Source organism: Lithobates pipiens, unplaced genomic scaffold (assembly GCF_037356315.1).
Source record: "Lithobates pipiens isolate NorthernLeopardFrog02 unplaced genomic scaffold, aLitPip1_a1.2 Scaffold_11, whole genome shotgun sequence".
NCBI lineage: Eukaryota > Metazoa > Chordata > Amphibia > Anura > Ranidae > Lithobates > Lithobates pipiens.
The window spans coordinates 18,889,008-18,905,471 of NW_027507696.1; the positions used below are offsets into that span (position 1 = coordinate 18,889,008).

Below are 16,464 nucleotides of genomic sequence, written 5' to 3' on the forward strand. Positions count from 1 at the left end.
CAGGAAGGTGTAAGGAGAAGCAGTGTGTAGTGTGAGGAAAAGTGTCCCCCCATACAGGAAGGTATGAGGAGGAGTAGTGTGTGGTGTCACCATACAGGAAGGTGTGAGAAGCAGTGTGTGGTGTCCCCATACAAGAAGGTGTGAGGAGAAGCAGTGTGTGGTGGTGTCCCCCTCCCCCGCCTTGCATGCACACTACAATAGTAGACGAAGGGGGTTGCTCCGTCGTGTGTCATGGCTCTCCTCCTTCTCCTCCCCCTCCTCCCCACCTTTGTGTCTCTCCTTCCCTCCCTCCCTCCTTTTCTCCACACACAGTGCCGGGCTGGAGGACAGGACAGGAGCCTAGGTGACTGGGGGAGTTGGGAAGTGCCAGGTGAGCAGCCTTTTCTTGTCCTCCATGATTGTGTGTGACTGGCAGGGACTGAACTCGTGTGTGTGTACCGCCCTTGTCCCGTCTCCATTCTCTCTCTCTCCCTGTCCCCGGACTCCACACTCCTGGCGCTGACTGGGTGGCTGTTTGTCTTGCAGGTGCCGGGTGTGTGAGGAGGAGGACGCCACGGCTGCTGTTGGAGCTCCCTGGGCTGGGGCATGTGAGGAGCAATGCCAGTAAGTCATGTGTTTGTGTGTTTGTTGGTGTTTATTTAGTTTAGGGTGGGGAGGCTGATAGAGTCCATGTGGGAGGTGTAGAGATGAAGTCATACAGGGTGATGGGGCTTTCTGTGTGGGTTTGATGATGGCCAGGACATGGAGTAGGACCCCCCCCAAGAGGGAGTACTTACTTTATACATACCATGTAACAGTCTTCCACATTATTCACCATCTACAGCGTGCTTACTTGTTTGTGGAGAAAGGAATATACAGCTGGAAATGCGAAGCTGCTAGTTTAGTAAATTGGGGGCTATTGTTCGATCCTGCTTCAGCTTCTTTAGATGTTTTTGGAGCATTTTTGTGCTTTTTAGGTTTGTGCCTTTTTTTTTGTTTCAGTCAATGAAAAGCTTGTTACTAGGAAAGCCAAGAAATCACATGGAAAATGCATGTTCTGCACATTTCATATACATTTTTCAGGCATTCCTATGAAAGGCTTTTGGGACCAAAAGTGCGTGATTTTGCCCCAAAAGAATCTTATGCATTTTTTATTTTTGTTATTCAGCAATTTTTTGGTAATTATGCATTTTTAATTTTGTTATTTATATTTTTTGTTATTCTTAAAGCAGTTGTATACCGCAGGACATTTTTTTCCCCCTTATTTCCCTGCAAGGTAAAGTCATAATGTGCTAGTATGCATTGCATACTAGCACATTATGTTACACGTACCTTAAAACAAAGCTTTTACAGCGCCGCAATGTCAGCGCTGGTCGCAATGTCAGCGCTGCCATTTTCACCCATCTTGCTTCCGGGTTCGCGGACTCTGGCTCTGTGACTGGCCACCGGTCACAGTGCTCTGACAAAATAAGCGACTGCAGAAAATCGAACCACGTCACCGCTTTGTTTAAACCATCGATATGTTTGTATATGTATGTTAAGTATGCTTATATATAAGGTTTTGAAATGAAATGATATGGAATGTTTTTATGTGAAATATATCTTAATGAGCATAATTGAAAACAAATAAACCATTAGTAATGCCAGATTTGGACAAATTGGTGTTTGGATACAACACTGGCAACCGAATACAGTCTGGTACAGGAAGATTTTTGCTGTTTTTACAGCACAGCGGCTAACGAGGATAAAGTTGTCGCCGCCTTGGATGCGGCCATTTTCTTGGTTAGTTTTGGAGCGGAGTAACAATCTCCGCTCATAATATCATGCACCGGACTCTATTCAGTTGCTGGCGTTGTGTCCAAACAGGAATTTGTGAAAATAAACAGCAATTCATCAAAATCTGCAATTCATGATGGTTTAACCTCCTTAGCAGTATTCCCTAGTGTGGCTCGGGGTGAATTTTCAGTACCAAAAATGGTAACCCCCGAACCACATTCAGGATCGCATTGCAGGATCCAAGTTACTTACCTTGTCCCCAGGATCCCGCAATGTCCCCCCACTGTGTGTGCGAGCCCTGTCCGCTCGATTCATCACAGTGCCGAGCTGCGTTACCTGCGAGCATTGCGACGCACCTGGGGACAGAGCACGGTGCCAAATTAAAAAATTTAAAAACACACAATACATACATAGTACACTGTGATCTTACAGGTTACATTACTGTATCAAATTATTTCACCTCCCTTTTGTCCCTAATGCTTTGTCCAGTGCCCTGCATGCAGTTTTGTATTATATATACTGTTCTTTCTCCCTGGAAACTGGAGATTGTCCATAGCAACCAAAAAGTGTCCCTTTACATCAAAAGCGGTTTTAGATCAGCTAGAAAACAGCGATCAATTAGAAACACTTGCAGAGTTGAGCGAAAGTGATTTGTGGGGAAATTCATCATCAGCCACTGAAAGTAATGACAGCGACAATTCTGCAACTGAGCAAATTTCAGTGTTTTTGCTTTGATTACATTATGAATCATTTTTATTATTATTATATTATTATTTATTATATTATAATTTATGATTTTGTGTTTCAAACTTTAATCATACCCAGGGTGTCTGCTAGACTCTGGTTTGGACAGATTTAAGTGTGTTATTTCTAAGAATTACAGACCTACAATATATAACGCCAAATTTCCATGCAAAACATTGTACCGCTTTGAGCATCAAAAATCTGACATAATCATACCGCCAGGGCAGTTAAAGAACATGGAAGTGACACGGGCCCTGAAGGAACAGCAGAGGTGGCCGCTCCGTCAGAGCGCATTCACCAGTGATTTCATATCTGCATGTAATGTAAATGTCTCCTAAACAGTGTACTTGTAGGAGATATTTACACTACCTATAGGTAAGCTATATTATAGGCTTACCTATAGGTAAAAGTTAGTAAAGCTCTTTAATTTATAAAACAAGCGCACATTAATTGAAAAATAGAGACATAAGTGGATTTACAAAAGGCAAATAGACTGTTCACTTTGGAAGTATAGTTGAACTCATTGTCTCCAGAGCTTAGTAAATGTGGTGAAGCTTCACTTTGTAAAGAATATCCAATCAGGTGCAAAGAAGAAAAAAAAAGTCACTGTTTGTTTTTTGCGATGTAAACAAAAACAATAAAAAAAAAATTGTTTTTAACTTTCTGTTATAAAAACATACTCAATTAAATCCATTTTTTTAAAATTAATTTAGGCAAAAATGTATTCCGCTACATGTCTGGTGAAAAAAGAAAAAAAATCACTGAAGATCATTGTAACAGCAAAGTTTTCAACTGTCAGGAATGGGTACCATTTGATAGCTGTGGGCCAATCACAGTATAGGAAACACGGCTGTTCTGTATGAATGCATTCATAACAGCTTTGTTGACATTGTGATCACATGTACCCCTAAACACAGATCAGGCACATGACGTACATGTACGTGATTGTGCCTGCGCGTGTCGCCCCTCCGCAGTATATGTACCATGGCAGAGAGGCAGTTAGTTCAAAAACAAAAATTTTTGCTTGCACATGATTGGATTATGGAAATCAGCAGAGCTTTATCACATTTACTAAGCCCTGGGGAAAATAGGTGCAACTGCACTTGCAAAATATATAGTCTAATTGCCCTTAGTAAATCTACCCCGTAGAGGCGTATTTATCAAAAATGGGGCAGTCAGAATGTGGAGCAGCTGTGCATGGCAACCAGTCAGCTTTTAGCTTATATTTTCAAACCATAAAAGAATAAGTTAAAGATAGAAGTTGTTTGCTTGCCATGCACTGCTGCTTCAGTTTTGATCAACTCCTCCAATAGTACACAAAGTTGCACATGGAACAGAGGAATACACTGTGGGTGTATTTACTAAAGGCAAACAGACTGTGCACTTTGCAAGTGCAATTGCACTCTGCAGGATATTTTGTTGCAGAGCTTGGTAAATGAGGGGAAGCTCTGCTGACTTTCATCATCCAATCATGTGCAAGCAAAAATGCTGTTTTTTAATTACTTGCCGCTTCGCCACAGTACATGTACTTTGGCGGGGCAGCACGTGCAGGCACAATCACATACATGTACCCTGCTCTGGGTTTTGGGACACACAGCTCCCTCATCAACCAATGAATAAATTAACAGCTGTGTTTCCTTGCTGTGATTGGCCCACAGCTATCACATGGTACCTGGGCCAATCACTGAACCCTGTACCATGTTATTAGCTGTAGCCAATCACAGATCACTAGTGATCGCAGCTGCTCATTTGTGACAGTTGAAAACTTTGGTGTTACAATGATCTTCAATGATTTTTTTTTTTTGCCAAAGACATGTAGCAGAATACATTTTGGCCTAAATGTATGAAGAAATTAGATTTTTATTTGATAGGTTTTATAACAGAAAGTAGATAATATTGTTTTTTTGAGAGAAGCCAATTGTTACACCAACATCTGTAGCAGGAACAGCCATACTGTAGATGCATCAAAATTCAGCTGGTCCCCACTGAACTGGGTGAATTTTGATCCATCCAGCTTTATACAACAATCATATACGGAGGGATGAATGATCCTCTGAACCATATGGTGACAAATATAAAAATATGGGGAGTATGGGATATGTAGGGAAGTGTCTCACACTGGAAACATAGTATAGCTCACCTCCCTGGCACCATAGGCTTATGCAGAAGAAGCTCAACTACTTTTTCATGTGGCACGCTCCAAGCAACACAGCACTCAGGTGTAAACAGGCAATGTAGGATACAATAAGAAATTCTCAGTTCAAGCACTGAAAGTAGTTCTAAAGGTAAAACTTATTTTTACCTTAATGTGTTCCCTATATTTATGTAAAAATGTGTTTTGCTGCCCCCCCTCCCTTTGGCTCCCACTGATGTCAATCAAATCCTGCAAGCAGAGAGTGAAGGGGGACAAGCTGCGCTGTGTGTGTCATTGGATGCACACAGTCTGACTCAGGATCAAGCCCGAACGTCCCATAGCAAGCACTTGACAGGGCAGACACAGAAAAAAAAAGGAGGAGCTAAGATTGCTGGCAGGGGACCCTGGCAGAGGAGGTTTGGAGCTGATCTATGCAATACCGTTGCACAGAGCAGGTGAGTATAACATGTTTATTATTATTATTATTATTTATTTATTTTTCAACAAAAAAGCTTTATTAAGAAATTACAATCATACAGGTACCAAATACACCAGTACATCAAAAATAAAGAATGTTACAGAAATTCACAGGAATACAATCATCACCTTAAAGGGGAAAATTAACCATAGCTTTCACCAAATGTTTATTATTTTAATTAAAAAAAGAAATTGCCTTTACAAATGCTTGAAGCACATCTAGAAAAGAACTGGGTCTAAGTTTTTTTTGTTTATTTATTTTAAATACATTACCTTTTTATTTTAAAAAGGAAATAAGAAGAGGAAATAAAATATATGTTTTTTAAAAAAAAATAACAAGTCGCCATATCGTATAGAAATAAGGAAGTAAAACTTAATACTCAACTTAAATGAAGAAGAAAAATGCTGCTTTAGGAAATAGTAGCTTGGCTTGTGGCAGAGGGAGAGAGGGGGGTGTTGGGGGATTTTCAGCTGATCTAAAGTAGATGTAATCATAAAACACCAAAGAAAGAGAATGGCATGAGGTAATAGTGTATTCCTCTTTATTATTGCACAGAATACAAATGCTAATCCTGCAGCTTGATATGACAGTTGTGGCAAATGGAGTATTTTATTTGATTTATAGTAAAGTTGATGTAAACCCTAACTAGATGTCATTTATTTTGCTAAAGTGATGTGTGCCCTAAACAAATATGTTTTTGATCTTTCTTCATCCTTTATTGTATCTTGGTGCTGTTGATCTACTAAAAAACATATCTGCACCTACTTCTTGTCTACTTGAATGTACTGCCAGTGGTGGCTGTATGGCAATCATCAGTGTAGATTTCCTGCGTGGACCGTGCTTGTGTAATCTGTGTTTAAATGGCCATCCAGGATCTGTGGGTGCTATTTTAAAAAATAAGTGCATTTTAAGACAAAGTGCACTTAGGCTGTGATCACATCTGCACCTTGCGTGAGCGCTTGCAATATGAAAATGCACATTTTTATGTTGGTTGTGCTGTTGTACTATTCATTCTTAATGACACAATAATGCATGTGCACTGTAGCACACCATGACACATGGTAATCCATATGAGCAGTGTTGTGGAAAAAATAAATAAAATGCTACAATTGTTAATTTCTGTTGCCAGTGCATCAAAAGGCTTATTTTATTCATTTTGATGCACTGGAATTGACTTCTGTAGGCCTCCCAATGCACTAAAATGCATAAAAAAGTGAACTTTTTAAACGATATCTCAAATACTACATGATATTTTATTGGCACATTCTACCTAATGTATTCATAAAATTGAACAAAAAATTGTAGGTTTAATTATATAATAAGTTTGTGTATGCACGTGTTGATTTGAATGGAATCCAAGGCACGCAGATATAAACATTTTGTGGAAAGGGAGATACATTTTTTTCTCCTTGAAAGATTCCAATTGATCAATAACGTTTATCACTTCCGAACATTCACTAAGGTTTTTTTTGGATATCACGGTGCTTGGGCCAATTTGGAAAATGACTGTGAAAGCAGATGAGACATAACATGCTTGTATACTGTACTTTATATGTCAAAACTTCCAAATACAGTTTAAAACAACGCAATTGTCACATTATGGTTTATTGCACCGTGATGCAGTCATTAGTCCATCAAGCCAGAATTGCATACTTGTTCCTGGTCAATCGACAGCCAAGAAAATAGCATTTTCATAGCAACAGCCTTCATTTTTTATAAGAAACTTTCAGTGACATTTTGAAATGATTTATTTTGGGATACACCCCTACATGCACTTTTTTTAAGCAGTGGCAAGAACAAATACAATTGTTTGAGAGTAAAGTCAACATAAAAGTGTGTGTTTTCAGATTGTGTACAAGACACAAAGGTATGTTAGCTAACACCGAGAGATAGGAAAACTAGGCAGCTCTTAGACTTAAAGGGAAAATGTTAAATGTTTTTTTGTCATATGTAAAGGCTTTGTTTATCTTTTTGACCTTGCTTCATGTTCTAGCCATATTTAGGGTGTAACATGAAACTTGGCCACATTTTCCACCCCCCACCCTCAAACGTATGTGTCCTGTGAATATTTGAATTTGATTTGACTGTGTGCAGCTCTGACTGCACAGCCGCATCATCCATTCATGGGTCCATTTACCAGGATCTGTGAGTGGAAAAATTACCAGTCCTATCTACCACCAAAGCAGAGGAACTCAGATCACATTGGCACAGCACAAGGTGTGGTGATGTCACTGCATTTGTAGAAATTATTACTTCCTCCAGCCCCATAATGGTTGGTTTGTAGAAATGATTACTTCCTCTAGCCCCATAATGGTAGGTTTGTACATCCGCTCTGACCCAGAGCTGGGATGTAAACAATGTAGAAGCCTGTGTATTGCATTTGCTTGCAATCTGATTGCAGAGCTTTGCGGACTTCATTGCTAAATATAAGCCATGCACATTTTTTGTTTTATTAATGTGGGTGCATTTATTACGTTTTTAAAAAAATGTGAACTGTGCCTTTAAAAGTAAACCTGTGGTCATAAAAAATAAAAAACTTGAACACATAATGTAACATAGCCATACCCCCGCCTACTTCCTTTGCTACTGATCCTTTGTTATGGTAAATAGCCAGACAAGGACCAATTCACACTATATGGCTGACTATACACTTTACAGTCTACTACAGCTCTACCATCCACTATGTAGTGCAAGGGCTTGCCTGGTATTATGCCGATTGAATGGGCTGTTTAGCTTTTTTTTCTCATATATAGATTTGGTAACTCTAAAGGATATTGTACAGAGATTTTATAATGTAAGGCCAGTTTATTTTATGATAATAAGTGTAACCAAAACATGCATTTAACATGCGGCTCCAAGTACATTACGGTGCCATTTATTTTGTGCATGCATTTAGAACTATCTCTGCCCCGTTGTGTGGAATATGTGTTGTGGTGCTTGGGCAGCCCATACAGAATGAAAAGGCCGCCTTACTGCAGTGCATATCCATGCACAAAATAGTATCAGCACAATTTGCATGGGCCCTATTAGTGGGGAGTTAAATGAGACAAGCTCTCAACTAGAAAATCTGGTTAATATTTGCATGGCAGAACACCCTGGGATGTTGGATATGATGTAATTCATAGTTTCTTTTATATATTACAAAAAAGTGGAACTTACGCTTGTTTGTCTCCTCCCCCTCCCCCCTCCGGGGGCCACATTTGACTTGCTTCAGGGGGAGGGGGGAACAGGTACTTGTTTTTGACAGGTCCCCTTCCCTACTTCTGGGAGACGGGGATGCGGCGCCGTCTCTCGGAAGTTCGGGCCCCCTCCTACTTCCTCCTCCGCCACCGGGCCAATTGGAAAGCGCAGCGTGCTTCACACATGCGCCGTAGGGAACTGGCTGTGAAGCCGAAAGGCTTCACTGCCCGGTTCCCTTACCGGCAATGGCGGCGGCTGTACCCTAAATCAATCTGAAGATCGGCTGCGGTGCCGACATTGCAGGCTACCTGGACAGGTAAATGTCCATATATTAAAAGTAAGCAGCTACAGTATATTTAGCTGCTGACTTTTAATTTTTCTTGGTGTGGGTGGACTGAACAAGCTGAAGTTAGAAGCTTATTGGTTTTTCTGCAGAGCTGCACCAGATTTTGCTCTCTCCAGTTTTAGTAAATCAAGCCCACAGTTTGTATAATAAAAACCAGCACTGTTTGTTTTCTGTCGGGCCTTCTAAACTCAGTAAATTTGGAGATCATCAACTCTGACAGGAAATATATCCAACACCCGCCCCCCCCCCCACACACACACAGAATTTCAGATCTATTTTAGTATAACATTTGCTCTCTGAGACTTCTGAGTGCTCCACCTGCTAGCTTCAAGGGATAAATATAAAATATTTGTATGCGGAATGCTAGAAAGATATCTATCCTGAACATAAATAAATAAAATCTCTAAAACACTTAAGTTGTGTGAATGGAGGAGGGTGTATAAGTGGGAAGCAGTGCTGCTATATGTCCTTCCCGAAGATAAAAGTCAATGTATGTGTTGCCAGGAAGATATTAGCAGTGAATGCCAGTGTATTATTGTGATGCTAAATAGTTTGCTTGGAATTGATCGCATCAGCATATATCCTTTTAAGAATGTTTCCTGCTTTACACTTTGGCTGACTTTCTGTAGACAAAGAAAAATCTACTGAAAGTGAAAATCTTGGATGGAAGAGTATCAATTGGGAACTGTAAACTCAGAATGACGTTATTGGGGGTGTGGTGCAAAACTGGCCAGGTCTGTTTACATCAGGAAGCTTTAGCTGTTATGATGACAAGATTAGTGGCTTGTGCCTACAAGTTAGTGCAGTAAGAATGGCTTCTTAGTAATAGCAGTACTTGTAAATAAGTAGTGTACAGCTGAGGAGTCACTCTGCCATGGGGATTGTAACAAGGCTTTTCTGTGATTTGGAATTCAAAATCTGTATGCTATACTCAACAAAGTACATTGTATAGCCAGCTTAAGCTACTGACCCCTATGCAGCCAGAAAAGCCAGAGCTGTCAAGAAATATTGTTTTAGAATAGTGCATCAGAAGTATTAAATTCACTGGATTAACACGAAATTCAGGCAGCTAGAAGTTTCAGATAGGGTTAGCAATTGCAGCCACCATAGGGGACAGAGGCTTTTTCATGCCGAGTGTAAATTTCCTGGTGCTTTCTCACTCCTGGAGAGCCCCATGTACCATGTTCAGCCTGTCACACACGTAGCTGTATGCAGCCGTACTCTGTAAATGTAGGTGCTTCTTAGCATTGGTGTTTATCTGCATATGCGCTTTTGATGTATTTCCCAAATGTAGAGGTTTTACCCTCAGGAAATATGTCAGCTGTGTATGTATGTCCAAACACTAATGCAAAGAAGCATCAGCATTTACACATTAAAAAAAGTGCCTCTAACTGTCTGTGATCCTACAAACTGTAAGGGACTCGGTCACACCATGGCAGCTTAACTGCGTTGATCTGCAAGGTTGTTTTTCATTGTGCCTTGTTCACACCACAACACTACATTGAAATGGGTTGCAGTACGCTCTGTGAAATGTAGACATACAGTGCTACTCATCGCAGCACATCTCACCATGCTGCAATGCATAGACTTGTATGAAGCTCCATTTTGTGACACTCCAGCAAATAAAACAAAAGTTGACAGTCCCTTGCTTTGTACCAATGCAAGCAGCGCTCCTAAACAACAGACATCAGCCCGCCTGCATTTTAGATAAAGGCTACAAGGGATTGTTCTCACAGGAAGTGGCTGAAAGGGGCTAGAGGAGATCAGCAGCACTGAGATGCAAAAAAAGATCCATTTGAAATAAGGTAAAAATAGTATTTTTTCATTCTTTTAAAATCATGGTATTTATGATACATGATGCATTAGCTATCTGAATGCCATCCAGTTTCAATTTACATTTGCTTTATGCAGTGCAGAATGTCTGATTAGATTCCCAGTAGTAGAATCTTCAAACCCTACGGATGTTGATTATTGCACTGGTGAATGCTACATAGCCGACAATGTATAGGGCTGAAGATGCAGTCTTTTAAAGCTGCTTTGTCCTATAATTATGGCTTGGAATCTAAAGTGTGTCCACCCATTCTATTCTGGGAAAATGATGCATTATTCAGTCCTGGGGTTAGCAAATGTGGTCGCATCTGCTTTATACTTTATGTTGTAATGTAAGACAGTACAGTCCAAGTTTTTCCAAAGCTGCTTTGGGTAAGATCATATTTATATATAAGAAAAAAATGCCTTCCAAAAGTTCATCACACAGTGGAATCATTAAAGTGGATCTAGCATCCCATATATATTGTTTCATGTTTTGTACATGCATTTTAAGTAATGTGTAAGGCTTGAAGACATTAATTACTTCTTGACAATGCCTCCTTCTTCCTTGCTGCCCAGAAGGATGGCACCATTCTTGTTAGGCATCACCCAGATCAGTCTTTACTTACACAGTCATGTAATTTCTGAAGGCTGTGTAGCAGCCTTTATATTCTGGGCTATGTGTATGCATGTATCACATAGATCAGCCCCTTGCTGCTGGCACTTACCATTTCACTTGGTACAAATTGAAATTGTTTAGTCTGATTATTGATGCAGGAAAGTCTTATGCCACGTACACACGGTCGGAATTTCGGCCAGCAAAAGACCGATGGGAGCTTTTCGTCGCCAAATGCGACCGTGTGTATGCTCCATCGGAATTTTGCTGGCGAATTTCAGCCAGCAAAAGATTGAGAGCAGATTCTCAATTTTTCCGAAGGAAATTCCGATCGTGTGTATGCAATTCCACGCAAAAACTCACGCATGCTCAGATTCAAATACGAGATGGAAGCTATTGGCTACTGGCTATTGAACTTCCCTTTTCCAGTCCCATCGTACATGTTGTATGTCACAGCGTTCTTGACGGTCGGAATTTGGTGTGATCGTGTGTAGGCAGGACAGCTTGAGCGAAATCCCGTCGGAATTCCGTCGGTAAAACCATCAGAGCTTTTTCCGACCAAAATTCCAATCATGTGTACCGGGCATTAGAAATTGCTTCATCCTGCTGGAAGTAGACTGGGGACATAACTCTTTCAGACTAAGCACAGTCACTAGCCCGGAGTTCAAGTTCTGTTTTTTGAAATTATACTGTTAAAGTGAAAAATCCTATTTTTTTTTTTTTTTTTAGCAATTTCAGCAGCTTAAAGTACTAAAGGCAAAACTTTTTTTTTTGTTTTAGATAGAGGGGAGATGCATCACAATATCTGTCAGTTTGCATTGCTGTGTACAGTATGTCACCGTTAATTGAAAGTGAAAGTAAAAGAAAAAGAAAATCCCCAAATTTGGGTTGTCCCCTGAAATATAATAGAGGGAAAATCTTCCAATGGGGAGACTAACTCTGGTGACCTGGGGGTCTCGTAGAAATTCCCTTAATTTATAGGGATTTCCCCTTCACTTCTTGTTTAGCTATGGGACAGGAAGTGAAGGAAAATCTCCCCATTGAGACAAAGATGACAAAAATAAAGCTTACAGGGGTTATAACCCCCCCTTACTCTATTCAATATGAAACAAAAGTTTTGCCTATAGTTCGACTTTAAGTACACGCTTACATTGTGTGTTGCATGTTTATATTTTAAATGTTAGCTTTCCCCTGTGTCAGCTGGTCAAGCGGGAGCTGATTTTAAATTATAGGGTTTTTTGCCTTGTGGGTCCTATGGAGCCACACGTTTGTGAGCGCTCCCGGTAGCGGGCTGGGGGCTGACATGAGAACAATGCCTACACTGACATGCACAGACAACCTGAGAGGACAACACACAGAAAACATGCCTCTGCTACTCAGAAAACACAGAAAACATGCCTCTGCTAGTGATTATCAGCGGCTCTCAAGGTGCTGCCCTGGGAGCTGCTGTCAATCACTTCCTTTGGAGGAGAAGCAGAGGCATGTTTTCTGTGCTCTCTCACATTAGGCACATTTTATTTGTTTATAAGTGGCACGCATGTGCATTGGTGCATCATGGGACAATGTAGTCCTGAGGAGTGACTAGTGATGACTTATGAGAGCGGTACACAGGAAGCCGAAGGATGCGACTATAAATGGGCCAAAATGTAACTGCTCCTGAACCAGGCAAGAATGGTTTATTGTCCTGGGCTAGACTGGGAGGATTTACTAAAACTGGAGAGTGCAAAATCTATTGCATCTGTGCATAGAAACCAATCAGCTTCCCCGTTTTATTGTCAAAGCTTATTTAAAGTGGTGTTGCCACCAAAAAATGAAAAGCTGCTTAAAATTCATAAAAAAAAAAAAAAAAAAGAATTGGAAAAACAATTTTTTTTTACTCACCTCTAAATACCGGTTGCTAGGGGGTCCCTCGTAGTCTGCCTTCTTCATTGCCTGAGCTGGTGACATCACTTCCCCTTTGCGCCGCACATTCACCTGGGACCTGTCACGTGTCCCAGGTGACTGTACGGCGTATCACGGCGCCCTGCGCCGCTCGCGCATGCGCAGTAGGTGCCTGGCTGTGAAGCCACAGCCGGGTGCCCACAGTATGCATGACGGCCCCGCGAGCAGAGCGGGGAACGAGGGGGGGCTTCGTTCCCCCGCATCGCTGGACCCTGGGGCAGGTAAGTGTCCGATTATTAAAAGCCAGCAGCTGCAGTATTTGTAGCTGCTGACTTTTAATTTTTTTTTTTAAGGGGTACCCCACTTTAAGCTGAACCTGGAAGCTGATTGCCTACCTTACACAGCTGCACCAGATTATGAGTGCTCCAGTTTTAGTAAATCCCCCCCTGCATATGTTGCTGTTTAAAAAGGAGAGGCTTATTACTACTTCCACGCTAAATTTTGAAATTACTGATAGACCCACTTTAAGATTTGGGGAAAAAAATATGCATTTTTTTTTAAACTTCTCAGATTTTTACAACTCATTATAACTCAAGTATGAAAATAAGGTATGCAGCAATAGGTAGAAACATTTTTTTTAAATCTGTGTATGGTTGATGTCAGAAGGGGAACTTTGCCGCTAGTGATCCTGCCACTTGACAGTTTGTCATAATTGCCAGTGGCAGGATTGCCAAGAGGCTGCCTGTTGTGTTCCTATGGAATCTCTGCATCTGAGGTTTAACAGCATTTGGGCCAGCAATAGAAACACATCTTGCTGTGTCTGGGTACATAGGGAGCGATTCCATAGGGCATAGTGGCAGAGTCACCCATCTGACATTAAACAGCAAAATGGATTGTTTGGTAGAGCTTGGAAAGCTTATACGTTTGAAAAAAAAAATTGGATGAATATTACGAAATGGAATCGAGAAGTGCAAGGTATGATGTGATGTAAAAATATGTTTTGCGATGATTTTGATCAGGCAGAATGATGATTCCGGGTCCACATCATTATTTAGGGAAAAACAACCCTATGGTAATCTAGCACTGAGAACCTTCTTACAGGAGGGGAGAACAGAATATTGAAATCCTGAGATTATGATTTCTTTCTTAGAAAAATTTAGGGCAGAATTATGCTATAAAGTTGGTTGGGATCAGCAAGTCATGGTAAACTCTGAGTATTTTATTCATGAATAAAAGCATTAATTGGAGTCTATTGATTTTTTTTTTTCACCCTGAAGTGTACACGTTGCCAGTTGTTGTCTGGGTAGCTGCACAAGCCTTGCTAAGTAAGCGTAGTGCCCTGTATGGTTTGAAATAGATATTATGACTGTGAAGACAGCTGTCTTGTGCTATGTATTAGAGTCATTGTGGTAGGTGGGGGGACTGGGGCTACGGCTGAATATTTTAGGAGGTATTTGTACATAGTTGTTATAATGAAAGAGGTGTCTGCTGGGGGAAGGGGGTTGGTGCTGTTTTTGTAAATAAGATATAATGCACAGGCTGCAAGCTTAGTGGTGACATAAGAAGAGATTTCAACAAAAAGGTCCGCTGTCTATTTAATTGTGAATCGCTGGGAGAAATCTCCATCGCCGTGCAGCTCTTGAACTGGCTCATTCGGGGCATTGACTTTGATACAGAGCTTCCTTTCTCTTTATTCTGTATCAGGGATGATGTCACCGCCACATGTTCTGCTCTCTTAAAGAGACAGGATCCTTCTACATAATGGGCGAGAGACATGGAAGGGTGAGGAGGGTGATCTCATGAAATAGCAATAGCGTTAACCTTCAGAAGCAATTAAACAATGGCAGCTGAATGTATATAGAATTTGTATCAGGCCTGAGGGAACAGATGTTCTTCTCTAGCATAGTATATAAGGCTGTAGTTGTTCAGGGGCATGTGCTGTGCATTTTGGAGTTTGTATCTATGGACTGAATGTGTCCTTCACAGTAATAACCTGCATTCTGATGTACCTGTCACATTTATACTTACCATTTCTAATACCATTATTCCCTTTGCTGGGAATCTGCATGGGTCCTTTGTGTACAGTTTGGTGAATTGAGGGGTTGGTTATATAAGTGTTTACAAATCTGATGGGTACTGAAAAGCAGGCGGACATATTCAAAGGCATAATAATTGTTTTTGTTTAGCCAGTTAAGGATTTACACTCCTGAGGCTGTTAAAACTGGATCTTCTTGTCTATCTGTGTGGTTTGGTTACAGATGTAGTTTGTATTAATTTCCCGTTATTTTCCTGTTTCACAAGACCTGTGTCCCGAGATGTCATCATTTTTATATCTTGTTGTGTGTTAACATGCAGTATTCAACTAAAGGTTGCTAGGGGCCTCTAGACAGTAGTATGTACTGTATGTTATTGTCCAAATTCATATATGACCTGGGAAATCTCTGAGGTTATAATAGTTCATCAAATGCTTTTGGCTACATTATGCATCTTGGCCTGCCAAGTTCTCTGATAATTGAACCCATTTTAAAATATTGAGTGCAATCAACAACTTTGCAGTTTCTGTTTGTGGCAAAAGAGAAGTCAGCAAAATGTAAACAAGTAAAACAGGGAACATTGTTTATTTAAACTTGTTTTAATGAAAACCAGCAAAACTAGCATTATTAGGCATTTGTTGTGTATAACGGAAGAGGTCATAAAAATATTTAATTTATAGAACACTGACAGATGCAACTTACATTGCAGGTTATACAAGTTTCAGAAAATATGCAAGAAACATCCTGATAGTTTTGTTGTGTGGAAGTGTTTATGAAATCCTTGTTAATATTGTGATTTTAGTGCATTGGAACAGCTCATTCATGTGGACAGAAATATTGTTTATACACACACAATAAACACTTATTGTGATTGCAGTTCCTAAGTCTGACATGAATATGTTTCTTTATTTTTATCCCCAGGCGCAGCTGGCCCAGGCGTTGTATGATAATGCAGCTGAGAGCCCTGAAGAGCTTAGTTTTCGCAGAGGTGACGTGATGCTTGTCCTAGAAAGAGATGCTCAAACACTAGGGGGGTGGTGGCGTTGTTCTCTTGGGGGAAAACAAGGTATCGCTCCTGGAAATCGATTGCAACTTCTGCCAGAGGATAACATACAGGAAAATGAATACCAGGCACCACGTCTCATTGGAGCCACTGCAGTAACCCCAAAGTTACAAAAATATGAAGTTATGCTGCAAAATTCCACAGAGGAGCAACAATCTGAGGTGAAATGCATTCCTTATATGTACCAACATTATAATTTCTTTCATATATTTATTATTATTATTATACAGAATTTATATAGCGCCAACAGTTTGCACAGCTCTTTACAACATGAGGGCAGACAGTACGCTTACAACACAAATCAATACAGGAGGGTTCAGAGGGCCCTGCTCGTTAGAGCTTACAATCTAGAAGGGAGCGTCAAGTGGAAACAAAAGGTAATAACTGGGGGGTGAGCTGATGGAGAAAATGAAAAAACAGTTGTT

At 40.5% G+C, this 16,464-nt stretch overlaps 1 protein-coding gene across 2 annotated transcripts in view; it reads left to right on the plus strand.

Annotated features, from left to right (window-relative positions):
- Positions 1-220: 220 nt before the first annotated feature.
- The window catches only part of EFS (embryonal Fyn-associated substrate), a 38,281-nt gene continuing 22,037 nt past the window's right edge, over positions 221-16,464 (plus strand). Inside the window, exons 1-3 of one of the 2 annotated variants that reach the window (XM_077469298.1) lie at positions 221-370; positions 526-603; positions 15,898-16,200. In XM_077469298.1, the coding sequence (XP_077325424.1) occupies positions 598-603; positions 15,898-16,200 (309 nt within the window). In that variant the 5' untranslated portion in view covers positions 221-370; positions 526-597. Of the gene's footprint in view, positions 371-525; positions 604-14,608; positions 14,726-15,897; positions 16,201-16,464 lie in introns of those variants that run through there. The other variant, XM_077469290.1, reaches the window with a different exon arrangement.